A 21986-nucleotide genomic window follows, 5' to 3' on the forward strand; every position below is an offset into this window, starting at 1 on the left:
AATATGTTTTTTTTGTCCATAGGGTTAATATTTATTTCAATCCCGACCATTAAATAAAATTCAAGATGATCCCGACATCCCAACTTCCGAGCCCCTCTCTAGTGAATGAACGCTACGCTTGCTTCTCCTTCGTTCCTTTCTTTGTGTTCGTTCAATGTCGTTCATTCAATCCGGGCTCTTCGGGAGGAACGACGCGTCTGCTCGTTTCCTCTCAGTTGTTTTCGGGATTTTCATTGCTACGGTTATCGGCAAAACTTCCTACCTAATATTTTCATTTAATTTTGTGTCCGACCCAATGCGGTCTTTTTGTTTCAAAGTATAAATTTTGTGTTAAAAATGGATGCGAATAAAGACGAAGTGGATACGGCTGGGTATGAGAAGGACGAATTGTTAGTCCTTGGACTCCCAGCCTACGAGGCCGCTGAAAAGAAAGAACTTTACTGGATGAGTGGTGTGGCTGATTGTTTCTCGACGGTGCTGTCCATCTTCCGACCGGACGAGATGAAGCCAACAAGGGGTAAGTTTTATTTTACGCTCAGTCAAACATAGGCCCGGTGCGCGGTGCAACCAAATCCTCTTTCAAGGTTTCTGCGAAGGACGTTGCCCGGATGTTTCGGTAAACAAATAAACCTATAGCTAAGTACGGTAAGTATTGCTCGCTTAGCGTAACCTTGCTTCATTTGGTTAATTATCTTGGAAAGCTGAAATGTATTTATGCGTAATTTATAAGGGTTTGTTTATGTACCTGAGCCATGCTTTCTCAACGATGCTACTTGTATTTGGCCTACCACTAGGCATTTAAAATGACATTTCAAGGATGTACCTAATTCTGTCTGCATTATTAAATATTATTAAATGTGGTCACTAATATTAAAAATTAAGAGACATGAGACCTAACAAATAATGATATAATTGTATGTAGAGTCTGCATCTGGCTCACTTACATCATGTAAGTGAGAAGTAAGTAATGTAAGTTACCTCTGTGCATATGCCTGTATGGTTTAGACTGCCTTCTTAAGATTTCCATCCATGTTGTCCCCCTGTGAGTCCACACATTAATATTGTGCTAGTTTCATCAACATGTTTGTTCTCCACTGAACTTAAACCAATAAACTGTGGTGGTCTTATCTGTTATGCCAGATAAGACCTCTTTGTCATTCATGAAGTCTGGGCTTGAGTACTGGAATTTTAGTTAAAAAAAAATCCTGATTTAAGAATTTAGGTAGGTACTTAGAGTACCTTATACTTACCTAAGGTATATTTTTGCTATGTGATACAATAATTAACATTGTAGAGTATAAATCACCTTATCAATATAATTCAATCTTACCAAATAGTTATCATGAAATAATCAATACATTGATAATTATCCTAGAGCATCGGTCTTAAATAGTCTTCACCCTTAATTTTCAAGGGCTAATTTTTTATACCACTTACAGGATCGCAATCATCATTCTATTTTAGTCAACTTCTGGATAAAGGCCTCTCCAAAGTAACTTAAATTATAAAGTTAGTTAAATATTATAAACAACTGACATTAACAGCATCTAAAATTTTTGATTATTATAAATGTTTGCACGAAAGTGTGACATGAACAGATAAACTATATTCTTTGATTGATAGTTATAACTTTATCTATTCAGCACAGTTTATAATAATTAGCAAAAATTTATATATTTGCCACCCAAATGGTCACAAACACCCGAGAATGAAATTTATGATGAGGCAATCAGATTAGGTGGTCAGTTGCAGACTGCATTGGAGTTACAGGGATAGGGGATATCATATCCAATAATTAATTTACTTGTGAAGTGGATCCAAAATAAACACAAAGGAGGTACAAAGTGTGAACACTAGTTCACTCCTTGGTTGCGGTGACTGACACTGATGTGGTATTAAATTCATTTATCTTTAGAGTTATTTACCCAATTTTGATATGAATATTGTACAAATGCAAAAAAATATACTAGCCTGCCATATTGATTGCGCCGAGCCGCCATCTTGACCGCGCCGCCATTTTGAATTTAAAATTCAATATGGCGGTGAAACCAAGATGGCGGACTGGTACAGTCACAGTCAGTCAAGTATAAGTTGGCGTTCCTGTTCACCTTTGTGTTGGAACTTTTTTGTTTATATTGCTCATATTATATTATCTCTAGCCTTATACTTGACGCGCTATAATTAATATTATCGATTGTACAGAGGAGTGCTGAAAAGTAAATGATAGTGTGAAAGCGAATGAGCTTGCGAACACGTATTCGTATACAAATGCGTTTTTGAGTACGAATTTATGGGTAAGTGCGAATGGCAACGAGCTAGCGAACGAAAATCATAATGCTACTGCGAACGGAAATGCGAATACCGTGCAGCGAGCACAGCATTCGATACTATTTTCGAATCTACACGAAGGGTCACTTTTACCAAACGCTAAACGTATTTAAATCAAATTTTAAATACATTTTGTACTAACTGACAGACGGAGGTTCGAAACTTGTGCTAGCGACTACGACCACCCTATATTATTCAAAAACCAACACAGGCCGAAAACCAATCAGTGTAGGACATTTTGTTTCCTCCAAGACTGGAAGGTCTATCTCCACGCTTAATTACATCCAAGACCCGAGAACAAACATCAATAGTGACAAACCTAAATGCATATGCGAACGTAAATTTGTTAGTGAGAACAGAAATGAACTCCCGAAAACGCATTGAAGTATCATTTTGCAAATTCGGTTTCACCCCTTGGGTTGTAACATGTATTATGTATTTATTAGTTAACTAGCTCATCCCGCGAGCTTCGCATCGCCTTAAAAAGTTTATCCGTGGGAATACCGCGATAAAAAGTAGCCTATGTGTTAATCCAGGGTTCAGGTAACTCTTGACGTGAAGAAGTTACAAACATACACACAAACTTTCGCATTTATAATATTAGTAGGATTTACTCTGCAATTAATTTACTTTGCTTGCGAAAATTTTAGAAGCATAGGGCGATTTGATGTGGCTGCTGTTTTCACTAGCTGTCCTGGCGAACTTCACCCCCTTCCCTACCCTACCCTACCGTACCTTACCCTACCCTACCCTACCGTACCTTACCTTACCCTACCCTACCCTACCCTACCCTACCCTACCCTACCCTACCCTACCCTACCCTACCCTACTTACACTACCCCACCTAAACTACCCTACCTACACTACTCTACTTACACTACCCTGCCTACACTACCCTACCTACACTACCCTACCCTACCTTCACTACCCTACCTACACTATCTACCTACACTACCCTGCCTACACTACCCTACCTGCACTACTCTGCCTACACTACCCTACCTACACTACACTACCCTACCTACACTACCCTGCCTACACTACCCTACCTACAACACCCTACCTACACTATCTACCTACACCACCCTACCTACACTATCTACCTACACTACCCTACCTACACCACCCTACCTACACTATCTACCTACACTACACTACCCTGCCTATACTACCCTACCTACACTACCCTACCTACACTATCTACCTACACTACCCTACCTACACCACCCTACCTACACTATCTACCTACACTACACTACCCTGCCTATACTACCCTACCTACACTACCCTACCTACACTACCCTACCTTCACTACCCTACCTACACTACCCTACCTACACTACCCTACCTACACTACCCTAACTGTACTACTATGCCTACACTACCCTACCTACACTACCCTAACTGTACTACTCTGCCTACACTACCCTACCTACACTACCCTAACTGTACTACTATGCCTACACTACCCTACCTACACTACCCTAACTGTACTACTCTGCCTACACTACCCTACCTACACTACCCTAACTGTACTACTCTGCCTACACTACCCTACCTACACTACCCTAACTGTACTACTCTGCCTACACTACCCTACCTACACTACCCTACCTACACAACCCGTCCTCCACTACCCTACCTACACTACCCTACATCCACTACCCTACCCTACCCTACCCGAATCAGTTCAGCCGTTCTCAAGTTTTAAGAAGAGTAATGAACATCAATTCATTTTTTTATATATATAGATTATGGATATGCTTATTGACATATTTACAAAAAAATCCACCAAGTTGCACAGCCTATTCGTATTATACTGATGTTTATAGTGCTCAATAATTTCAAACCCCGGTTTCTCTAAAACTATTTGGGGCTTTGCCGGGTCGAAAGGTTTTTCCAGGTCAATAAAGAGCAAAATTATATAGGCTCGTTAGTTTTGTCGGAGTTCGGGAAATTAGGTTATTGTATGAAACAGTTTAGCTTGACTTTCACAGACAATTACTGTTAGAATCAATACTAGATGTAATAGATACCTAGTAGTTTGGTATTAATAATCTGAAACTGTTGTACGTAGGACTATCAGTTTACAAGCTTACGATATAGTAGGTAGCAGAATATGCAGGGAATCGGAAATGCCTCCTGAATTTGTAAAGCATATCTCGGTATCTATGTTATATTAAACATAGAAACTATGATTAAAAACAATTAGTACAAAGGAATTCCAAATATCTATAGTTTTGCATTTTCTTTTTAAATATTTTTATTATATAAGGCCATAGCCTTCAAATTTGCAGCTAAGTGCCGCTCACGGGAAAATCGGGAAAAAAACTATAAAAAAGTAACGGTCCTGGTCTCTAAATTTTATAAATAGCCTCGTATCACGTATGCAGTGTCTTAAATAATAGGCTCATACACAAAAACCGTATCCAATATCACTGAGTACAACACTGTCTAAACGACCGGTGGCGCGGCGGCTTTAAATACTTAAATATTTCAGTCGGCCCGCTACTGCCTTGCCGGGCGACGTGTCTGCACCATGCACTCCCTCGTGCGACGCTGGGTCCTCGCCTTCCGTAACCTGCTGTCTCTTTCCGCAGAGGACCAGTGGGAGGTGCCCTTCGAGGCTGTCAGCGAGCTGGTGTACCTCGGCTCCGGCGCCCAGGGAGTTGTCTTCAGCGGCATGTTCCGCGGAGAGATGGTCGCCGTCAAGAAACTGCGCGACAAGAGCGAGACAGACTTCAAACATCTACGCAAACTCAACCACGAGAATATCGTGAGGTTCCGCGGCGTGTGCACCCAGCCGCCCTGCTACTGCGTCATCATGGAGTTCTGCCAGTACGGCCCGCTCTACGACTTCCTGCACAGCGGAGTCACCTTCGCCCCCAAACAGATCCTCAAGTGGGCCAAGGAGATCGCCCAGGGCATGGCCTATCTGCATCAGCACAAGATCATACATCGCGATCTTAAAAGCCCTAAGTAAGTGTGGTTCAAATAGAGTTGCTAGCTGCAAGGAGAGGCGGTGTAGTAACCGCCGCGTTTGGTTGCAGCATCCTGATCGCGGACAACCTGGTGGTGAAGGTGAGCGACTTCGGCACGAGCCGCGAGTGGGACGACGCCAGCGCCATCATGAGCTTCACCGGCACCGTGGCGTGGATGGCGCCCGAGATCATCCGCCACGAGCCCTGCTCCGAGCGCGTCGACGTCTGGTCCTACGGCGTCGTCCTCTGGGAACTGCTCACCCAAGAGGTGCCCTACAAGGTACGTAGCCCACCAGACTCCGCCACACCGGGCTCTATGCCAAACCAGGTCAGTGATTGCTTCTTGTGCCGCTTTTGAACTTAGTAACTTGCCAGTTAGCGGTGACTTGCAGGTCTGGTGTATACGATGCGTAATACGGCTTCATTGGTTGATAGAAAGTTGACGCGCGCCCCGTGCTGGCGCACTACGGTGTGGGCGCGGAGGGCGAGCTGGCGCGCGTCCGCGGGACCCCCGCCGCCGAAGGCCCCGACATTGAAGCCCTGCGGGCCAAGTACCAGGCGAGTACCACCGTTGTTAGATGTCGTGCCTCTGATTGGTTGTGACGTTGCGGTTGGAGATTGGCTGTAACAAAAAAAAGTGTCAAAATTAAAACGAAAACCAACTGCGTTCGGTGGCTGTGGAACGGGCTTGCACGGTCAGTGATGTGCTGATTAGAATAGATCGTAGTGGCGCACGATAAGGGATTGTCTCGGTTCAGTGGTGTAGGCTCAATATTTAGTTATTAAATTCTCGAGTTTCAGCCTACTGTACTTCATTTACTTTTCCGACAATCCTTATTCGTGTCTGTTATCAAGCGCTTTTGTCTCCTGCTCATTACACTTCTATGACTGAATGCCTTTCTTACTCACTTAAACTTCAATTTCATTAGCCTATAGTAGGTATCTTGTATTCCAGATGTTTACTTTCCTTTCATCATGTCCACTTTCATTTCTTCACATGTAATTATGTCGTGTCGCCTGCATCTATTATTATTAAAACGCAGTAAATGCAAGGCTGACGTGGCTACTTTTATAGATTATAACAGCAGTTCTTTGAATAAAAAAACAGAACACATAAAAACTCACAGTTCTACTTAATAAGAATTTAAGGTATGTACTTCCCGTGGGACAAACATAATATATGTTTATTATGTAAAGATTCTATTAGGTTCCTGAAAAATTATATATTTTTTTAGACCAAACTTTGGAAATATGGTAAAAATACTTAATAGTTTGGAGATTAAAAGTTTTGTTTGGGCACAAAGAGAAGATTTAAGAAAGTTTCAAAGTCGGAAAGTTCTTTCAAGGTAACTTTACTGAAATAGATTATGTTCCGAATTTGAGTTCCCTTCTTTTACAAGAACTTATGGATTTACGATACTTAAGGTATCCAATGTGTAAAAGGTTTATAAAATGTAGTATACCTAGGTACCTAAAGCAATGTATTACAAACGACCTATTACTAATGTAATGGATTCGTCTAATTGTATAGTGGAGCAAATGGACTAAAATTACAGACAGGTATTTTTGTATAATTTTCTGTTTGATCAGGAATGTAAAACTTAATTACAGGTCTCTGTGGGATGTTAATGGCGATTCCTGATATCAGATAATGAAAACTTATCATAAAAGCAGCCATTTTAATAAAACTTGCTAATTTAAAGCCTGTTTCACAATGTCTGGAGAGAGAGAGAGAGAGTGAAGTGACAAGATGTTTTTATCCCACAGGTAGCCACTATTCAGACATTGTGAAACATGCCCTTAATGTGAGATGAAATACCTATAAATTGCCATCAAAACCATTTTATTACAAAATGTCTATGTCTACACGCATCCCGCTGCTATTTGAATTTGTGCATAATATATTATGGCTTATTTTATTAATGGCAGTTCTGTTTTATCTACGTAAATGTAAGGCTGCGTTCCCAGTAGGAAAACTGTTGCCGTCGACTGACAGTTTGCAAATGTTTGGCAATGATTTTCAGATTCAAAATGTACTGATTTTGTCACTAATTAGAATTATTGAGTAAATGTTATTTGGCTTCGCGAAACGGCCCTTGTTCGCCCATCAGTAGATGCGCGCATGGCTGCAAAATTCCATATAGTGAGCTCAAAAAAACCAACTCAGTCGGCGTATAACAGTTTGCCTACTGGAAACGCATTCTTAATGTAAAGTTTGATTCTTAGTTTTCAGATCACAATGAAAAGAGTTTATAAAACAATGTCAGAGTCCTATCGATACAATAGAATCAATAGATTCGCATTTTTAAAAATCTTGTATCTGCTAATTTTCCGTAAAAATCTTTATGTATGTACTTAATTTCGTAGTAAATATCTAATGTGCTTGGTACAGGATGCGATGATGAAGGTAAATGGTGTAAGTCAATTGACTTGTTTCAGATGATTGTCCTTTGTTTGTTATGTATGATTCTTATTTTCTAGCCTATTATGTTTTCTCCTATATACCTTCTCTCCCAGGCTGTGTCTTATATTATTTACTTTACCTAACTTTTCATGTCTTAAAGCAATCATCAGATCTAAATTATTTTATGGAGTTTGCATTGCCATTTTTTTGGATTTTAAAACCCTGCGGTCACTGTAAAGATATTTATTTTAATCGATACTATTCCTAAAGGGGGAGAAGCAAATATCATAGAACAATTGGGAAAAGGCATACTAAGCCGGCGGGTTTCGATTTCAACACCCTGTCTTGATAATATTCGAGACAAACATGCATTTCCCAAAATACTCGTAGTATATTATGCAGAACATTAGTGTCGGGATATATATATTTGGAATACCATTTATGTTTCGAGCATAGACTCAATGGCCTAGACAATTCTAGAATACTGTTTTAGAAATAACTCTGCTATTTCAGTTTCACCTGGTTAATTGAATAAGAAAAGCTCTAGCCTCCTGGCAGTTTCTCTGATTTGCCTAGTGACCAATGTTTTGGCCAAGTTAAAACGGTGACAACTCTCTCAGCACAAGCTTGTTTGTGTTGGGGTCCATCCACCAACCCGCACTAGGCCCGCGTGGTGGACTAGGCCTAAAGACCCTTCCTTCATTGGAAGGAGACCCGTGCCCCAGCAGTGGGGACGTGATGGGTTGTGATGATGATATATTTAGAACTGAAACCACAAATGGCGGTTCCGATAGTCAATGCACCTGCAAAAAGCCTAAAAGCTCATTCATAATTTATCCATCAACAGCTTAAATTATACCATATGGGCTTTATGCCTATACAAACAGCGTTCATTTTGCATCACAAAGGCTCGCACGGTGTATGTGTATGTATAGAAGAACTCGGCCCGTGCGTTTGTTTGTACTCTAGACATGACCTATCGCAACCCATTCAGCCGTCGAAGCAATATATATAAATGAGTTATCGGCACTCCTGACCTATCAACGGTGCCATATTGATTTTATACGCTTTTATCTACAAAAATTTAGGTCACCACGATCCTTTGTCGGGCTCCCAGTAGGTTAATACGGGCATATTCTCTTTGCGAAGCCAATAATTTATTCATTCATACAATTTTATGTTTAATTCCCCATTGTCTGCAACTGACAGTGACGCATTAACGCAAAGAGAAGCTGGAAATAAAACTGGATAAATAAAAATGCTCTTATTTATTCAATCTAGAAAGGTAGTTCAGAGGGTAGGTGCCTATGTATACAACGTATTGGTATAGGTATTTAGATGTGGGAGACACTTTGAAGATTGAATTCTGTAGCAGGAAGTTTTGAGTTTCAAAAGTTTTCTTGTGAAACTTTTGCTACGGGAATTTTCAACAAATACGTACATAACTATAAATAAGACCGACAGATTGGAAAAGGTATCTCAATGTTCTAGTGGTTCGGCTGTCGGAGAAATCTCATAGAAGTTTTAAAAGTTTTCCCGATTTTGCCGGTGGCTTTTTAAAGCCTAGTTTTTCAATCGCGATGATTTCGTTTCCGCTTCATGCCCTACATTGATAATTAAATTTTTCTATTAAACCGCTCAGCTAAAGTGTTTTACTACCATTCAATAAAATGGTACTGATTTACACAGTAATGTAAACTCCATAACTAAAGTATTCAGTTTCTGATGATGGCATCTTCGTATGTTTATGTTCGTCTGTTCATCGATGGTTCTATGTATGAATGATTCGTGGGCGGATCTGACGTCAACATTCGTGTAATCAGAGACAGGGTGGCGGTTACGGGGCATTGTTTTTCTCATATACCTATATTATTATTTGTCTTATCTAAATAAATCATTACAAATCTGTCTATGTTTATACTTCGATTTACGCGAGAAGTCCCCATTATCGTCACAGGGAGACGTCACACGTATTAGACTCAAAAGTGCGAAAACTTGGTGAAGCAAGAAAAGCGCAAACTATTCTATGGCGTATTTCTCAGTAAATCGTTTCCGCTTCCGGAAATACGAACGCATTCAAGAAATGTCGCTAGCTCCTTACGGGATCAGAGTTTCAGATGCAACATTGCTATCTCGATGTCGTTTTTATGGTTTTATCCCATCACAATAAAGAATGCTTAAAAAATATTAAACTACTACACAACCGCGTTATAAATAAGTAACCTGTTGATTGGATAAAAAAACGTTCCGTAACCGCAACTCCTGCGCATCTATAGGCCTTACAAAAAACGAACGAACGGGAGCTGTCATGCAATCAACACCTTTAATGCAAGGACATACGAGTCGTGATTATCTTTGCTCCGAATCTTCGTCTTTCGTAAGCTACAAGTGGGGTCACTCTCTTAATTGACGAACGAACGAACTGAAATTTTATCACAATCGGCACGCTTATACAAACAGTTAAATCTGTGTTTTACGCAGAGCTCCGAACCTTCGGAAAAACAAAACAGAACCGCTAATCACGACTCTACTCTTTGTATTAAGCTGGGTACAGACCGGCCCAAAGAACGCCAATGAACGGGTTCGGTTGACCTTCGTTGCTGCAATCTGCCCTGTATTATGTATGATAAATATCCATCGTTGGGGCGTTCGTTAGGCCGGTCTGTACGCAGCTTTAAGCGAGCCGGTTGCCTGGCAATTCTCATTCGTTCGTTCGTGACTGATGTCAGATGCCAGGTCCGCCTCTGTTGGTCGGTCATCGGCCATGTTGCTAATACGGCCCTGTTGTTTTAGAACTTGGAGGCGCATGCCATCATGTGGGGCGTAGGCACCAACACTGTGAGCCTGCCCATCCCGTCCACGTGCCCCGAGAGCCTCCAGCTGTTGATGGCTCAGTGCTGGAACCGTGTCCCGAGGAACAGGTCAGTCTACTTACTGTTTTGTGTGTGTTTCTAGCAACTGCTACCGTTCCACCGACAGTTTAGCAATTAAAAATCTAAGCAGCGTCGCATGTCTTTTAAAAAAATACAGATCCATACATTACCTTAGATTTGACAAGCGCGCGACGCTGCTTAAGGATGGTTAATGGCTAATGTTCGGTCGTGATAACCTCACGGCTTTGGGTTTGTACTATTAACAGGTTACGGCGTTCGTTGTTGAAAGATGGCTTGTGGAGAACCATAAATCGGTAATGGGGAAATTTGTTACGGGTTGCTGATATGTTTTTAGAATAACACAGTGGTGCAGCCCTCTTATGCTTGAAGTCGGTCGTGATGATAAACTAGGAAAACAGGTGGTTGGGGGCGACAATCGATATAAGTATTTGTATTATGTATTCAAATTAAAAGCAGCCAAGGATAGGTAAGTATTTGGTAAGTATAATTTTATGGTGAGTTTTGATCTACAGAAAGAGTGACCCAAGGTTTTTTTTGTTGTGTTGTGAAATAATTAAAATAAAAGTAATAAAAAATATTGCATTTTCTCAATTTTAATTTAGTTTTGAAATGAAAAGGGAGAGGTTCAATTTTCTTTCCTCTCTGAAACATTTCCTTTATTATTCCAGGGGAGTGCTTGTAAACATTGCAATGAAAAACTGCAATCACGGTGTATTTACCTTGAACTTGAAATGAAATGAAACGTTTCAAAGGACGCTAACGAAAGTTCAAGTTCAAAATTACCATTTAGAAATAGCGTTCATTTAAATACAGCAGTGAGGCTTTATAACTTATATAGTGGGTTCAAAATTTGTGCACGTTTACACAGAAAAAAAATACTTGAAAGCTGTGTGCTCCGAAGATTTGGAAAAACACAAGTGCAGCCCTATCCACGACTACCTCGCTGTATTAATCGTGCCGATTGCACGACAGCTCTTGTTCGTTTTTCTTCAATATACAGGGTGTTGCAAAAAGGGTATACCTACTAAGCCGAAAAGGGGTGACAAAGGGGGTCATCCTAAACAAAAAAAAATTATGAATAATAAGACTCGTAGAACAACAGTTGTTCAGGCCCTGTAGCACGGGGTGCTATTAAGACGTGACAAAAGTTCTCCGTCGCGCTCGCTCTTGAGGCTGCACGATGTGAGTGAGTGCGATGCAAAACTCTTATCACGTCTTAAATGCGCCCCGTACTAGCCCTTTAGGATGACCCCCTGAGTCACCCCCTTTCAGCTTAGCATACGCTTTTTGCATCAGCCTGTAGGGTAACCATCCAGTCCCCAGACCGCACGAGCGTTTCTTAACACTTTCATATCACATAACGTTTGTTATTTCGCGACCGTCTCCGCGAGCTCAATGCGAACAAGCACCAACCCTTACACAATTCTGTCGAGTTTCTTCACAAACGCTAGCAGAAATTGCAGCTATTACTCCATTTCGATGGCTGTGGTGTTTTACTTCCTATATGGATGGCTGCTTTGACGCAAGCAGTTGGTCACCCATTGGACAAGACGCTCCTTTCGTACCGCGTTCTTAACCCGATGACGTCAGTGGACGTTTGCATTACAAAACAAACATTGTAGAGGGTTTTAAATCAATCTAGCACTGGAAAATAACATTGGTATTAATTTTTTACCAATTATGTACGCCGCAATGTTGAGAACTTCCCGCCGAAAATGCACGATGTTTTTCCGATATTTTGAGTTGGACCTTCAAAAATTTCGAGTAATATTTTTTCTAACAAAATACAATTTTCAGGGAGTTTCAATTAAAAAGTATCGGGTTTTCGTTAGTCTGAAGTAAGGGAATTTCGACCTGCCACTCGAACAACGCGGCTGGAAGCTGAAAGTGACAGCGGCGTACACGTTATACCTTTTATGGATGCTTTTGAATTTCCGAACGTTTCACGACCGCCATTTTGTTTTGAGTGCACTTGCGCCCGTTTGTGTCCGTTACAATTACAATTTGTTTTGTCCAATTAAAGATATTAAAAGGATTGGTATTTGTAATTGAATAAACAAAATGGTAATTTCAATACTCTCTGTTGGTTACTAAGTACCTGAATAAACTCGTGTAGGCCTATAGTGGGTGGTAAAAACATCAACACTAATAAATTAATTGCTACAGAAAAACACAAAATAACGTTATATTTAGCACTTTTTGCCTCCAAGGTTCGCGTAACCTTTAAAACAAACAAATCAATTCGCTATCTCATTAAAAAAATGTTTTTCATTAAAAGTTGACTTGTTATTGTTTACCTCAGAGGTACAGAAATATCCTACTAATAGATTTTTAGTTCCTATTACTATATGGTTTTCATAATAATGGTAAGTACCTACCTTTAAATGTCATAATTGTACACATACATAAAAACACTTGTAGCCCCAAAAGTTCCGTAATATAAAAAAAATATATTATGTTTTCATTTCAAACTAGGTGTCACCAATACATAGTGCAGCTGTTAAAACGGGTCTATTATTTTGCGATCTAATCTTCGTCAATCCTTTATAATCTACTGGTTTCACTACTAAAACCCAACAAGGTTTAGATGGACTAGGTATTTTCACTGTGATGAGATGAATAGCCAAGGCCAGGTGAGACGTCGCTCGAGGACAGCTTTCGTCCACCTTCCGTCATTGAAATTCTGTTACCAAATATTACCAGCTGCACAAATATGGTACACGTATATCTATTGCACACAAATTCTGGTGTTCGCATTTTTACATATACTCGTGTTCAAACATTCGCAACTCACATATGATACTGAAGCAAATGGAATTGTAAACTTTGATGAAATTCAATATGCTTGTGCGAGCCTGAAAATGGCTGGTGCATTTTCAAATGGTAGTTTTTTTGTGCCTTTTTAAAAAGACCAGGCTGTGTAAATATACGGTTTTGTTTCGCAACGGCAAAACATGTACATTATTTTTTAAATGATTATATTTATCGAATTTAAATACTTAGATTTATTTTATTACATGGTTTGTAGGTATTAAAAAGCGAACGAACAAAGACACAGGTTGTCCGTCGCTGTGAATGCCTACATAATTATTATAAGTACAAGAAAATTATTATTAATAATATGTCACTTTGTTAGGTTTATCGAAACAGCTTCGCTTTATGAGATGGTGGTAACAAGATGTATTAATCGAGTTGATTGGAAAATTCAACAATTTGAAACATTATTGTGACTTTGTGACTCGACCTAATTACTTATAGACCTCTGCATGTACTTAATCTAGAATTACTATCTTACCAGGTTAATGGTACGAAATTATGTTATGCAATACATGAGACAGATATTTTGTTAAGATATATCAGCGGTCCCATATTACTGGCTCTGTCTAGCTTAGGGTTGGATGGCCGTGTGGGAGATGTCCACATACAATTATTATTATTTGTATTACCTATGTATTTAGCTTCGTCTACTAGGCACGTAGGTGTTATAATTGATTTTCAGATTAATATTTGGTGTAGCGTTTTAATTCCGTTGCGAGAATAATTGAAAAAGTTTCAAAGTGAGAGAGCTGCGATGACGCCGTTACCAATATAGAATATTGGGTTTTCGGATGCGAATGAAAAACACTGGAATTTTAAACTTTTCCAATCTGGTTGAAGCGGATTTCACGGATGGCCGTGGCTGTGCATATAGCCGTACGTTTATTTCCTCATGTGCAGCGGAATAAATTGAAGGCATATTTGATATTTTGAGTGGTTTGATAAAAATTTGATCTATACTGGTCTGCAAAAATACGTACCACATTTTTTTTCCTTGTTTTAATAAAAGAGAGTGTCCGTTTGATATGGAATTGTTAGTAGGTATTTACAACGCATCCTTATGTACATATGTATGTGTATGTATGTATAAACTGTATGTGGTATGTAAAGCAGAAGGTTATCTGACGAAGTTACTTAGTTAGATTGGAGTCGCAAGGGGCATGACATTCGTCTAATCTATGTATTCGTCTTATTCTATCTATATAATCTGTTAATGGACTTTGTATCGCACCAATACTGCATTCCTCTTGAATGTATTTAGAAACTGAAAATACCGATCCTAAGTGAGAAACTTTTAGCCACTGACCTGATTTTGCGAAAACTTATCTTCTCTCTTCTATCTCTAAGCAAATAAAAAAAAATATTTGGACTTATTTTAAAGCTACTTTACATCTGACAGAAACTCAACAACGATAGTGTGCAATATTAGACCTAAGGGAATATGCATAAAGCTTCCATTCGTGGGAGCGAGATGCGCAGGTACTTACACGCACATAGACTTCTAGGACTGCTCGTTATCAGTACGTTATTAAAAATACCAACTATACCTAAATACGTTTTTTAAATTCGTACCCTATGCGGTAACATTCTAACTCTTAACTACCTACACGTGTCGAGGAATTGCGCGTTTTCGCTCGCTCTGGAGGGTTACTCTATACCGAAGAAAAACGGACGAGAGCTGTCGTGCAATCGGCACGTCTAATACAAGGAAACAGAGTCGTAGCTCGCACAGCAGCGCTCCGAAACTTACCCTCAAATTCATATAACGTTTTGTAAATTTACAACAAGGTTAAAATTCACTTTGAAACACTCGAGTTTCGACTCTTTACGTCAGTAAAAAATATGAAATTCGTATGTCACAACGTCAATTTTAAACCTATTGTAAAGTGTCAAAAAGCTCTATGAATTTGGGGGTTAGTTTTTCGTTATGTAGAGTGACCTTCTGTAACTTTTGCCGCTGCAACTTTGTACTCACACAGTTGGGTGTTTCGTATGAATTCACTGTCAGATTGCGCAGTGCATGCGACATGTTGAATAATGGGTTTTCCAACTTGATATGAGACGCATCGGATATTCGTGCAACTAAGATTGATGCGCGGTGATATTCGGTTGCAGATTGCGGTATTGTTGCGTCCATGTTGGGAAGTGATTGACTGTTACCCGCTTCACTAGTTATCACTCCTATTATTGGGCTTGTTTGAGTACCTTATACTTATTCAAAGCAGAAGTGATACTGGTCAACTTAAGTGATAAACTTTAAGTGTAATGTTTTTGTTATGATTCTTCATATTGTTCAGGAAATTCACGATAGAATGCTGTTTTATTTCACTGTAAAATAAAAGTATTTTAGAATCCTCTCGTTAACGAGATGCAAAATCGAACGGTTCGCTTCCATTTCTGGTATTCCCTTCACGGTTTATAAATAGGAGCCTCCACGAGTAACCTTAATTCTATTAATTTTAGCTTCGGACTAGATGTTACTGTCAAACTGTTTGCAATCAGAATACAATATCAATTAGGTCACTGAAACATTTCTAAATAGCCCAGCTTTTAGTGTCCCTTAATATAAGTTAATATTTGAAAAGGGCAAATCTGATTTCGGATGCTATTTGTAATGTTAATTTGTACTTTAGTTTGGTTTGGTGGTTGCCACCCAGTATCACTTGGTGTGAATAGAAATCATTTCTTGAATAGAGACATAGGTAAACAGAAAAATATGTTGATGGGTATAACATCTGGCAATCCGTCAGCGAAAACCAGAACGTAGCTTTTTCTATAGCACATTGGACCTAAACAGCTTGGCATTTGGAAATATCCTTCTATGCGTGATGGTCACGACACTAATTCTGGTCTAGGATTTGTGACCGTGAGTAATTTCTATGTACAATCTTTTTACATCTAAAAAGATTGTAGGTACATAGAAATTAGCATATAAGCCTCTCGTCACCCTCTTCGGGATGGCACCTTTCCTGCACCAATTAGAGATGGTATTACACAATGGAACAAAGAAACCTGATCTCCCCTGACAATGCTACCAGCGATGCCAAGTCTGACCCCACTCTGTACCATACCAGCCCTACTGTTCTAACTATCCCCGTCTTCATCCATAGGCCTCCGTTCAAGATCATCGTGGCCCATCTGGAGATAGCTGGTGGCGAGCTGAGTTCCATCAGGGCCAACAACTTCGGGGCTACTCAGGCTGAGTGGCGCAAGGAGGTGCAAGACTCCATGGACAAGATGTACAACCAGTGAGTGCTTGTCTTTTGTTTATAAGGGGGATGAATTCGACCATTGCCCGTATACCACAGATGGAATCTTGTTTGCCAATTTTTAAGAAACTTGGTATACTGACCGTGCCAAGTTTGTATATACTGGTTCTTCTTAGTGGTCTAGCGAAGAATATTCACTCGATAGAAACGAAAGAAGAAAGGCTCATACGAGAAAGCACCAGGAGAAAAGATCTTCCAATTAAATTTTCACCACATCTATCAGTGACGAAACATTCCGCATCGTACCAAGCCATAATATTTTTTAATAAGTTGCCCTCAACACTAAAAACTAAAATAACCAAAAGCTGTTTCAAAACCGAACTTAAGACTTTCTTATTGAAAAGGTGCTTATATGACATTAATGAGTTTTGATTTAATTTATTGACATACTTATGCATTTAATTTTATTGACTTTTGAATTTTTGTGTACATATTTCTGAGATTTTAATTTTATTTTATTGTTGTAATATAAATTTTGAGTGATTAGATTGTGTGTATTGTGGATGTATAATTTTGTAGATATGTGATGTGTGATGTATATTTATGTTTAGTTTTAAGAATTTCAAACACAATTTTTTTTGTTTATGAATAAATGAATATGAATATGAATATGAATATGAATATGAATCATCGATTTTGTTTGAGTTGATTGACGCGATGTTCATTTAGTTTTTTTTGGGTGTTTTGTTGTTTTTGCTTCTCAGATTCTCCTCTTATTTTATACGAAGGTAGTCTTAGATATCGGCTTTGGCTAAACTTGGTTTTCAAACTTTAACTGGAACCATGAAAATTATTTTTAATACTCTATCCTCTACTTCAAAAGCATCTGTGAACAATTACACCTAGACCTTCGAGTCTAGAAGTTCTGACATCGTTTTACACGAATATTTTTTTCCGTTTGCCCAGGTCCTCGCCGAACCCGCTGCCGGCGGACGACGCGGCCTGGCAGCGCCGCAGCGAGCTGCGCCACGCGCGCGACATCCGTCAAGTCTACGAGCAACAGCTGAAGAGGGCCAATGACCTGTACATGGAGGTCTGCGCCGTCAGGTTGCAGCTGGAGCAGCGCGAGAAGACTTGCAGCGAGTAAGTGTTGTTTGGTCTTTGGTTGTTTTAGGTCGAGAGCCAAGCTTTGAGGGTGGTTACTAAGAGTTTTTGGTAAGAGCCGTTGAGGTTTGGGCAACGCAAGAAGACTTGGTGATGTTTTTTTTTCTCAAAAGCATAGGTTTGAGGTATGCGCAAGCGCATGGCAGCGATTCAATTTCATATTTCATCAATTCAATTGTTACAAAAGCTTTTTAATTTCACATAATTAACAGAAACCCAATCTTGTTTCGCAGACGCGAGAAGGCACTGAAGGCCTGCAAATGCACCAGCGGCCTGCGCAAGAAGTTCAACCGCCAGGCCTCGTCCTCGTCCGACAGCGCCATGCCGCAGCTCGCCTTCATGGTGCAGGCCATCAACAAGAACCTCAACCAGGCCTTGCGCAAGCGCAGCCCAGACGTCGTGCCCAAGGACGACCAAGAGGAAGAGGCCCCGTTCAACAACGAGGAGAACCCCACTGTCACCATCAAGGTCGAAGAACTGTGCAGCTGCTCAGAGGGCGAAGAGAGCGACAACAACAATGTCACCGACGAGGTCGAGAAGCAAGACAACATGAAGAACGAGAATGTGGTGGCCAAGGTGGCCGAGGCGGCCATCACAAGCGTCATCACCAAAGAACCGGTCGCTGTTCACCACAAGGACACGGTCGTGGAGTACAACGGCAATCACCAGGTCAACACGGCCACGGTGCTCGCCATCAATGAAAACGACAACTATGTGCCCGATCTCGCCCATGTTTAAGTGAATAAAAGAATGATGAGTCTTTTTTTGGCTGTACACACATTTAGATGTAGAGTCTGAAACGGTTTGTTGACAGTCGATTTGACCCGTAAACTGTTAGCCTACAGAATGTTATGTGCAATAAACATTTTGCCGTACAAATTTGTATGAAGTTTGCGGGCTAAACGTTCGGTGGACCAAAAATTATGTCAGCTAAAGGTTTGACATAGACATATCGAGGTATGATCCACGCGGTAATATTTCCGCTATGATTGGCGGCAGGCCTTGGCATGTTACAATCGCAATCATAGCACGGAAATATTGCCGCGTGACAGCTTCCGCGGTATATCTGAACGCGCCTTTAGCTTACACAATATGTGATCCGACGAATATTTATATCACAAACTTGGGGCAAAATGTTCATCCGACGTAATATTTTGTTGGGTAAAAGTTCACGGGTTAATCGACAGTTATACACCGTGACATTATCTACTAGGCAACTTCAGAGCGCTGAGCTTTTTCATGGCTACGAATTGAGCAAGCCTCAAAGTGTGGGCGCTGATTGATAAATGAATTTTCCTTCGAGTTGAGTGTTCATGTGATTTCATGAAGGGGTTGTGCTTATGTAGGGATATTGGATGTTGATTATTGTAGAGATATTGTGAATTATGGAATGATGTGGGCATTTTCCTCAATTTGTCACCATTTAAAATGACTGGCGCTCTAAAGACTTCACTGCGTGCTATCACTTTGCGGTTTAGAAGAGTAAAATTTTTCCGGTATTTGATAGTTTTGGCAAATTAATTATAGCAGCGATGAGCCAAAGGTGGAACGTTGAATGGGGACGTCAAAGTTAATTGAATACCCGAAATGGCTCACTAACCACAAACTATGGTATCACAATGTTGAAGTCTTTTTAACCGTCTTACAAAAAGTAAGGGGTACTTTATGATTTGATTGTAGGCCGCGGTAGTAATGTAGTAAATCTATTTACTTTGCATTTTTCACTGTGATTACAACGGATAAAAATATCGGTGCGACACTCATACTGTGCGTGCTGTCGTTTATTTTTAATTTTTTTTGGAAAATAATGTTTTAAGAATAATTTAAACATGGTGTGTACGGCATTTATTAGTAAGTAGTCTTAGAAACATTTTTTACTAGATGTAGTAATAATAGGCGGTCTTTTACTTTTGTTATTATTTTATTCTCTAGATTTATTTTGTTATTATCATGACCCATTTTGTTTTATATTTATATTCATAAATATTATTCATATAGTTTTTTTATTGGGTCTATAATATGATTTAGCTTTATTGAGCGGCAAAATTTTTAAATTTTACGCATTATTTTTTTTTTAATTTAACTAGTAACGTCGAGCTTGTGTTGAGTTAAATTTTTATTCCTTTTTTCGATGAAATCTCAGTTGATAATACTCATTTGCTAAAATTATTTTTTAAGATCTCATTTATACGTTTGTGTCAAAATTCAGTATTATTGATTACAGCCGGACTGATTATGAAATTATTTTGGTTGGATATTTAGTATAAAAAATGTTAACATTACTTTATGCAGACTGTTTTTTTTAAATTATCGAATCCGACCAATTGGACAAAAGGGAACTGTTTTTTTAATTACTCTTTATAATTTACTATAGATAATTTATAGGTTAAGTAATTAAATGTCAGTAGACGTAGGCGTTGACAGTGTTTAATCGATGTTAACATAATATTAGTCTCACCACAATTCCATTTCATCTATGCTCAAGTACATCCCATTTTGTTCATACCTTTTCCAGTTTAGAAGACCAACGTTTGGACACAGTAAAGTACCAGCTTTAATTAGGTTAAACACTTGGAAAAGTTTTTACTATGTTTTTTATGGATTTATCGGTTGCAATTGCGTAGTATTAAATATTTTAATGTCACCTGAAAACCACTGAAATTAACACTAGCGCCATCTAGCGTTTGAGAACGTAGACTTATCGATTTATCGATAAACGAAACATGCATGGAGGAATGATTACTAACTTTCAATTACGCTACAGTAAAACGGTGTCAATTTAATATAAAATAAAATGCACGCATTTCCCCATTTTCTTTTAAAAGTCGATTAGTTTTTATTTTTAACCAAAAAATATATAAAATAGCACGATTTATTTAAATAACTAAAAATTGCGACTTATTTCATCTTGGGTTTTGCTATCAAATTTCAAAATTAGGTATGAAATTACAGTAATTAGACTAATTAATTATAGTTTGGCCATATCGAATGTCATGTAGAAATGTAAATTACCCATTTCAGACGCTTCTCACATCAAGAAGCTTTTCGCTATTGGCCAAATGACTATTCGTCCACTATCCTTAACATTCCCTCTTCAATTTATTTGATAAATAATATTAATAGTCATTAGGTTAAGTTAGGTTAAGCCAGCAAGATTCGAAACAAAAATAACGGCATCTGATCGGTGGTTTCAGGAGAACATCTACTCCGTAAAACATTTTTTCCCACTGGAACAAGAAATGAACAACATTCGGTCAAAGAAAAATACCTATCTGTGCTGATATGTGATACGATACGAGTCGGTGAATATCAAACATTTCTTGCTTAGTGATTAAAAACAACTATGGAAGCGCGATTATAAGAACTTTGTGAGTTCCATGACCCATTCAGTTCCTTATGCATTTATTTATGAGCGACCATAGCCTGGTCTTCATGGCCCAGTTCAATAAATTGTAGACGATTATCCAAGTATAACAAATTTCGGAAAATTACCCTCACGAGTAACTTAAAACTAAAATAACCTAACCCTAAACCCTCCGAAATACAACACTAAAAGTAGCATAACTTTTGAACGCATAATCCGATTTTGATAACATTACATAATTGACCCGAAAAAAACTAATCTAAAATAGTTTCAGCTACACAGACACGGTTAACTTATAACACCCATCTTTTTCGTCGGGGTTAAAACACCTTTGGGACATCAGACGTAAACGCAATGTTTGGGTAGTCCTCAGGCTAGACCAAGAGCTAAGCTGAGTTAAGCGAAGCTACCGCTTAATTAGCTCGCGTTGGTTGACTCCGTTTTCTTTACTCGTGTGCCACTGACCACTATAATGCAAGATATAGAGGTATATCTTGCATCATAATGTTCAGTGTCATATGCAAACTATGCTACGAGTATGGAAAACTAGGTCTTGGTCTGCCTTCCACAAGAAGTGTGGGGGGTGATAAGCAAGGGGAGCCCAAAAAGGGTGGGATGTCAGGGATGCATAATAACGCACCTGGGCGCGTATGCCTTAGGAGCGATCTATGTCTATTAGTGGACTATTACAGGCTATTGCTTTATATTTTCTGGATGACATATTATTATTTTTTTGCTATCGTAAAAAATACGTTTCGTCAATAATGTTTTGTTAATCATTTCTTTCGCCATTTCTTCTCAGTGACTGAGCCTTTGTGAAAGACT

General features: G+C 39.2%; 1 protein-coding gene across 2 annotated transcripts; it reads left to right on the plus strand.

Moving 5' to 3' along the window:
- The first annotated feature begins 151 nt into the window (after positions 1-151).
- On the plus strand, positions 152-21330 carry LOC105384868 (mitogen-activated protein kinase kinase kinase 12). 2 transcript variants are annotated; one of them, XM_048632753.1, is made up of 8 exons: positions 152-517; positions 4929-5307; positions 5379-5589; positions 5745-5867; positions 10507-10634; positions 16535-16672; positions 17600-17776; positions 18031-21330. In XM_048632753.1, exons 1-8 carry the CDS (start codon positions 337-339, stop codon positions 18533-18535), a joined length of 1842 nt encoding a protein of 613 aa, XP_048488710.1. In that variant the 5' UTR covers positions 152-336; the 3' UTR covers positions 18536-21330. The 2 variants fall into 2 exon arrangements, with proteins under 2 accessions (XP_048488710.1, XP_048488711.1); XM_048632754.1 differs by lacking the exon at positions 5745-5867 and having other exon boundaries at positions 153-517.
- The last annotated feature ends 656 nt before the right edge of the window (positions 21331-21986 follow it).

This window comes from Plutella xylostella, chromosome Z (assembly GCF_932276165.1).
Source record: "Plutella xylostella chromosome Z, ilPluXylo3.1, whole genome shotgun sequence".
Taxonomy (NCBI): Eukaryota; Metazoa; Arthropoda; class Insecta; order Lepidoptera; family Plutellidae; genus Plutella; species Plutella xylostella.